At 45.7% G+C, this 7596-nt stretch overlaps 2 protein-coding genes across 2 annotated transcripts in view; both read left to right on the plus strand.

The window, feature by feature from the left end:
* Nucleotides 1-1204: 1204 nt before the first annotated feature.
* On the plus strand, nucleotides 1205-6853 carry six7 (SIX homeobox 7). The gene is made up of 3 exons (XM_012830631.3): nucleotides 1205-1953; nucleotides 4722-4885; nucleotides 5382-6853. The coding sequence occupies exons 1-3, from the start codon at nucleotides 1546-1548 to the stop codon at nucleotides 5578-5580; spliced, it is 771 nt and encodes a 256-aa protein (XP_012686085.1). The 5' UTR covers nucleotides 1205-1545; the 3' UTR covers nucleotides 5581-6853.
* Nucleotides 6854-6909: 56 nt separating this feature from the next.
* Nucleotides 6910-7596, plus strand: part of zgc:101810 (actin family protein) — a 6874-nt gene continuing 6187 nt past the window's right edge. The window contains exon 1 of the mRNA XM_031584821.2: nucleotides 6910-7391. Coding sequence (XP_031440681.1) covers nucleotides 7344-7391 — 48 coding nt within the window. The 5' untranslated portion in view covers nucleotides 6910-7343. The remainder of the gene's footprint in view (nucleotides 7392-7596) is intronic.

A 7596-nucleotide genomic window follows, 5' to 3' on the forward strand; every position in this document is an offset into this window, starting at 1 on the left:
ATGAACGACCCCCAGACAGATTATAAGAAATGGATAAACCCATCACCTTACAATAATACCATGACCCCTTACCTGACTACAACCTCTTAAAGCACCAAGCAATCTCACGCGAACCTCATCAGATCCTGCCAGGCACCAGGAACGCTTAGATAGGCTTATTAAAACTCGTTGCCGTCTCTATTATCTACTATTGTCATATCAGTCCATTTTTAGCTATACCTTACGGCTGTAGGCTACCTTATAGCCTAGTCTTGTCACGGAAAGGATCAAATTCAGGCTTTTCAATTATCCTAGTCTAAAACCTGATTAACCTGTGGGGATTGATGGCGTTTGGGAAAAAAAGAATACCTGTTTGTTGTGGCGAATGTGTAAAACAGATGCCCGAGGTTAGCCGGATTAATACGCAAATTGTCTCCCCCTAAGGGACCGGTTAATACTCGGGAGGACTCACGGGACTGACCCGCAAGTTCGGATCATTGGTAATGTCTTGACCCTGTCGAGGAAGAAGGCAAGCTGACACTAATGTTATACTTATACCCTGTTCCGATTTCGGGAAAGACGGGCTAGGGTGTTACACTGTCCAAATTAATTAACAGAGCATTAGCTTCCCGGGCTTCTTAGTACACAACATGTGTCTTGAAGTGTCTTCTCGGTCAAAGGGTTGCTTGCATGCGATACCGATTGCCATGGCCTGAGAGCTTGGCAGAGACCAATCCTCATTAAAACACGCACAGGACTTTGCACCAATACCCTGTAAGTATGTCTACCGAGGCTATTTCAAGAGAATGCCAAAGGTAAAACTTAACGTAAAGGCGATTAAGAAAATTGGTTTTGATTTAGAACATGAACAAGACCTATTCCCAACACTTCATAACAGTAATTTATTTCAGTTAATACACCCTTCAATGAATAGTGAATAGTAACCATGTCTAGCCAACCACTTGACATCTTAAAATAACAATGACGAACAAAAATAACCGTCTCTCAAACAGGTTAACAAGTAGACTACATTTGGGTGTGCTTTGGTGACACGCACTCATTTGCTATTTTGGGCCTTCGTTTCCATATTAATCAAACCAATTAAATCACGTTGTTGTTAGCGGTCTTGACAGTTAATGTATCCCTCGGCTTAGTCTAACAAGCTGATCAGGCAGTCACCTCTCCCCTCCTCCCACCGCTGGTAAGTGGCCTATGACCAAGGCGTAACGTTATAATCCCTCTCAAAACAACTACAAAGATGCTAATTGTATCTCCGTATAAATACTGGTTGACTCATGGTGCCTCTTCCTTAGTAGCACAAGCTCAACACGCCTTAGAGGCAGCAGTGACAAGGACGCTTAGCTTTACCGAGAAAGGGAGAAGGGAGATGGGGCCTGTATAATTAAGACTTTGTTAATATTCTTACCCCTCACTGTCGTGGATGGATATGCGCTCAGGCAACATTTCTTCCAATCTTTAGTCTGTCAAAAGGTGAGATCTCAAGCAAGTTTTGTTTTGAATAGGTGATTTTTAGCCAAAGTGAAGGTGGACTGAACTGAACTGAACATGTTCCCACTGCCCATGTTCACACCGGAGCAGGTGGCTCGCGTGTGTGAGAACCTGGAGGAGACGGGGGACATTGAGCGTCTGGGCCGCTTTCTCTGGTCGCTACCGGCCGCTGTACCGGGTTCGGCCAGCGAGGCTCTCAACCGACACGAGTCGGTAATGCGCGCCAGGGCCCTCGTGGCGTTCCACACGGGGAACTTTGAGGCGCTCTACCAAATCCTGCAGAGCCATCGCTTTACGCGCGAGTCGCACGCCAAGCTCCAGGACCTGTGGCTGGACGCGCACTACCGCGAGGCGGAGCGTCTGCGGGGGAGGCCGCTGGGACCCGTGGAGAAGTACCGCATCCGCAAGAAGTTTCCCCTGCCGCGCACCATCTGGGATGGAGAGCAGAAAACACACTGTTTCAAGGTGAGTTTCCCCGCGTCTACATCACACCATGTCCACATGAGTTTACCCCTGAGATTATACAGCAAAACGAATTAAATAGAGAGACCAAGTTGCCTAAATGTTTTATTCAGTCATTGAAGGCTATTTGCGTAATATATTTCCGCCTGTTAAGTAACATTGGTAGATCGTAAAGCTGGAGAAACGTTAATAATAAGTTGCGGAAAGGGAAAACGCATAGCAGGGGGAAAAAAACAGCCGGCAAACTTCAGCCTCGGTATGTTGGAGCTATGAGGATGGTTGTTATAGAGATCAAACATTGTAACATTTTCCTATCAGGGATAAATAAACTACATGGTTTATTTAGAGGCATGCTAATTGTAGGTTTTGAATCAAATATAGCCAACTGCGAATTAAAAAATCGAAAAATATTAACCACACCAGGCCAAGTCAGGTCAGAACTGCATCATTTCCTCAAGTCATTTTTACAATGGATTTCTCACTGTATTCTGTCCAATAGCTTTTGGCCAATACTGCCTACATTTTGGTGGTTAAATTGTGAGGGTATAGAATCAATGCCACAGTTGGTCACTAAATACTACTGACCAAGCCTTCAGCGTCTGACTCTTAAAGTAAGACAGTGAGCTTTACCTGGACCGCAGTCGGTCTGAGCCTCCTCTGTCACATAGATAAGAGTAGGACCATTACTAAGGCCCAATACCATTACTAAGGCCCAATACACCACCAACCTCAAAGCAATCACTCTTCTTCTTAAGTGCACTAAGAGGCTCTCTAACACTGATATTTTCCAGGAACCCATAGGTACACTGGTAAGGGTTTGCAATATTAAATCAAATCAAATAAAATTAAATTAAATTCAGTTCAATTCAGTATTCATATGTCCTCATTGTCAACACATATTCAAATAGCTAATTAATAGGGTTAGGGTTAATAGGCATTATTGTAGAGTAGGCACCATAACACACAATATTCTACATAAGATAAGTTATATAACACACAATATTCTACATAAAATAAGTTATATGACACACAATATTCTACATAAGATAAGTTATATAACACACAATATTCTACATGATAATAGTTATAAGATACCCATGATCTGGCCAGATGAGTCCTCTTGACCAGGTTAAGCCTCTTGGCTGTGGCAACACCTGCGCCTCTCGTCTGCCACTCTGCTCGTGGCCTTGTCACGTTACCACAGCGGTCTCACCACGACCAGGAGCAAGTGACATTCTTAATGTCACACACAGCGATTTAGACACCTTATAGGGCTCACACCCATAAGGATACAGTCACCTAAGGCATTTGTTTGAATATTTATTTTGGTCAGCGTTGTTTAAGAAAGATTTGAAAAGATTTGTGGACGAGTTGCTTTGACTAGGCTGTGTTTTGCAAAATGATTGTGATGCTACAGCCATTGCAACTAAAAGCGTGTTCAGCTGTTCTGTTGTCATTTCGGCTCATTCATGTGCACTTAAGTAATGTGTAAAACGTAAACACAAAGTTGTGGGACAAGAGCAAGCAGCACAACATCCTAAAGTGTGTGTCTGGAGCGGGGCAGGATAGATTGGTAAGGGGAGAATTAGCCGGCTTGTGTGTCCCTCTGTACAGTTCTAGCCTCAGACACAAGCCACACCCTCACAGGGAAAACAAGATAATGCGTGTCAGTTGTCACCAACCACACAATCAATCCCCTCTAGAGAGGATTGCGCCATGGCATCCCTCCCGGTGTCGTGGCTGGCGAGAGGAACTCTGACTCTTGCTCTGCATAGCGAGTGGATCTGTGAAGCCCTCTTGAAAATGAATGTTTGTCGCACTCTAGTGGCAGGCGCCGGTATTGCGCCGTGAGGAATCGGTGGCCCACTAAACCTGTCTTAATCGCCGTTGTTCATCTAACCTCCGACTGATCCTTAAGCTCCTTTATCCTGAACCAATCATTAAAAATGTTTCGCTGGCCCTTGTGGTCTATAAATACGGCTTAATGAGATGGCTGATTATTTTCAGCTCGGCTTAATGCTGCCCGATCCGTTCCAGGTATTCTGATCATTTAAATGGTTGCACAATCAGAGGAGAATCCCAGTCACAGCGTCGGCTCTCAAACTCATTTCCTGTCCCGGTGTCTGGCTAACAGGATGAGCTCATTAGATTCTATGAACCAGGAGAGGTATTTTAACATGGGGGATATGTGTATCTGGTTCTAATCTGACCCAAATCTGGTTCAGGTCAATTTAAACTGTAATCTGGGTTATGTCTTCGACTACATAGTGTTATGAGGTTTCTTCCAGTAGGGCACCAATAAGGACTCAGTTCATCCTCCGCATAACAATGAGTTTACTGCTATCTGCGATTCTGTGGCTCATGAAGCCTGTCAACTGCAGAGAGACCACACAGCTGGCACAGAGAGGGAGGTTGTATATTAAGTGTGTATATTTAGTGTGTATATTTAGGTTGTATATTTAGTGTGCCACTTGGCATGATGGCACCCCAGCTCTCACACAGCATCGCTGCTTTTCTCTGACGTAGTGTGTTAATTAAGAGCGTTAACGTGTTAATAAAGAGTTTGTTTACCCAATGTGTGTTAACATGTTAATTAAGAGTTTGTTTACCCAATGTGTGTTAATTACGGGTTTGTTTACCCAATGTGTGTTAACGTGTTAATTAAGAGTGCGTTTACCCAATGTGTGTGAACGTGTTAATTAAGAGTGCATCTACCCTCTGTGTGTGAACGTGTTAATTAAGAGTGCATCTACCCACTGTGTGTTAAGCAGGAGAGAACCAGGAGTCTGCTCCGGGAGTGGTACCTGCAGGACCCGTACCCCAACCCATCCCGGAAGCGCCACCTGGCCCAGGCCACGGGCCTCACGCCCACTCAGGTGGGCAACTGGTTCAAGAACCGCCGGCAGAGGGACCGTGCCGCCTCCGCCAAGAACAGGTGGGTGCTCCCCAACACACACACACGCACGCGCACACACACACACACACACACACACACACACACACACACACACAGGTGGGTGCTCCCCAACACCAGTGCAGTAAACTCAGTGTACCTCTGTTACCTGCTGAAGACCTCAGTATTGCTGATCCTACATTAGCATTATATAGTAACCTCCCCACTACACACACACACACACACACACAGACACACACACACACACACACACACACACACACACACACACACACACACACTTCACTTCCTCCCAACCAGTCGCACATCAGGTCTGGCAAACTCCAGCGTAACTTCACCTAATAATCTCAGCTTCACCAGCTTACACTTCTAACACCAATCCAAATCCACAAATCCAAAATCAATCCAATCTGTTTTGACTTGTAAGGATTATGTCTATTACTTAAAATGTGAAATTAACCACTGTGTTCCTCTCTGTCTCTCTCCCTTGCCCCCTCACCCCCGCCCCCTCCTCCAGACTCCAGCAGGACCCGAGCCTCCACCCCTCGGGCAGTTCTCCGGAATGTTCCTCCCAGGACCGCCGCCTCTCCTCCTCGCCACACGGGGGCGCCAGCAGCCCCCTGGCCAGCGACTGCAGCTCGGGCACCGGCCCCCGGGGCACCAGGGCCTCCACCCCCGACATCTCCGTCAGCAGCGACAGCGAGTTTGAGTCCTGAGACGCCCCCCCACCACACCACACCCCTCCCGCCACCCTCCCCTCTTTTCTGTAACCCTCCCAGAATCAGACTTTGAGACTCTCTGGGCCAGGTGTGGGGACCCTGTCCGAGGGTCTCAGAAAGATCCAAAGAGGAGAGGAACCAGAACCCTCAAAGAGACTGGGACTGTGTGGGCAGAACACTCGTGATGAACTCTCAAGGGGTGTTCCTGTTGGACTGACCTCCGACCTTTGACCTCCACAGGCACTGACACTGGGGGAAGCTGAATATGATTCAGGCTGTGACACACAGAGAACCACAGATCAAAAGAACCTAAAACACAAGAACTAATGCACTTATGTAAGCTGTCAGGATAGACGTGAGAACTCGTGAAGGAAATCCAAACCCACTGATATCACTCCACGCGGAGGAGCTCCTAAATCTCTCAGTCACAATCTCAAGCTGACATTTTGATTTTTGAAAGCAGTACCCCACAGTTTCAAAATGAGCCGATCACAAAAACACGTTTTGTTGTTGTGACGTGTCCACGAATGTCGTTGTGTGTTGTGCAGATGGTTCCTACTCTCTTTTCTTTTTGTGAAAGGGAAAGTGTAACTTCTCTGACTTCTCTACTGTTAGTGGTGATGTACACTGAGTGGGTTCAGAAGTGCTTTCTCATACTCACACACACATACTTACTGTAGGTAGACATGTTACGCTGCTGTTTCCTGATTACAGAGTACCCAGATTTAGAGTGGATTGACCTTTGCCCTTGACACCTGTGCAGTTGCCGAGTGTGTGGAATATTCTCTCCGTCTTATGGCCTGTCTCTCTCTACCCCTGTCTCTCTCTACCCCTGTCTTCTTTTTCATCTCATTCGCTTTCTCATCCAGCATCTGTGTCTCTGTGTCTGAGTTTATGTGTCCATTTTCAGTTATTCTACATAGAGTATTGCAAAACAGTTGAGACAAACAGAGAAACACACAAAGACAGGGTAAGATAGATAGATAGATAGGTAGATAGAGAGATAGAGAGAGATGGATAGAGAGAGAAAGAGAGAGAGAGAAGTACAAATTGTAATAGCAGAGAGGTACTGATATGGTCACACAACTTGGTCTTAATTCCATTCATGTGCCTAAACTTTGTGGACAGGCTAAACTCACTTTCCTGCCTGCCTGACAAAATAAAACGACACAATGATCAAACTTCCTCGATATGCCCATATTCACTCATTTTTACATAGGAGTTGTCTGATGTCTGATGAGTACATGTGAAATAAATACTGTGAACACTTTTTTTTGGATGACTTTCAACACACACACACATACAAAGAAATAAGTTGACATTTGTACTTGTGACATCTCATTGGCACATAGAAAAAAATATTAACAGATAAACAAGTTGTTCTTCACGACTAATATGTAAGCTGGTTTGAATACTGTTGTGGCTAATGCTCGTTGCTGACCTTATCACACAAGACACAAGTAGGGACCTGAGTCTGCAAGTGCGCCGAAGTTTAAAGAGTAGTTCCGCACTGTTTGCAACCCCGCCCACCTTCGTATAGCCTACACCGACGGTGTGAAGTGCAACTTCTGGATACTGGATCTGGGTCTTGATACTTCTGCCCTTTAAGAAATATTCTTGCATGTGCAAAAATCTTCTTCTGTGTCGATTCGGCCGTGTCCACTGCGTCTGCGGGAGAGTGCTTTGTGTTGAGCGCCATTAACGCAAGCTTTGGGGCTCACCTGTGTCTTGGTCAGGCGACGCAAACGTGTGAGGCTGAGATGGACAGCGAGGGGAGGAAAGTGGTGGTGTGTGACAACGGGACCGGGGTGAGTGTGAGCCGCCGTCTCGTGCAGATATAGAAACCATAATGAATAAGATCACCTATTTTCCGCCTGCTGTTAATTCAACAGCGAGCCAAACGCATAGCTTTCTATGAGTGATGTATGCTATGTAGGCCTATGCCATTCTAGAAAGAGGTTTCTCCGAATGAGCACTAAAATATGATGATGTTTTGTTTTGTTTTGTTTGAGA

The sequence above is a fragment of the Clupea harengus genome, chromosome 18, assembly GCF_900700415.2.
Source record: "Clupea harengus chromosome 18, Ch_v2.0.2, whole genome shotgun sequence".
Taxonomy (NCBI): domain Eukaryota; kingdom Metazoa; phylum Chordata; class Actinopteri; order Clupeiformes; family Clupeidae; genus Clupea; species Clupea harengus.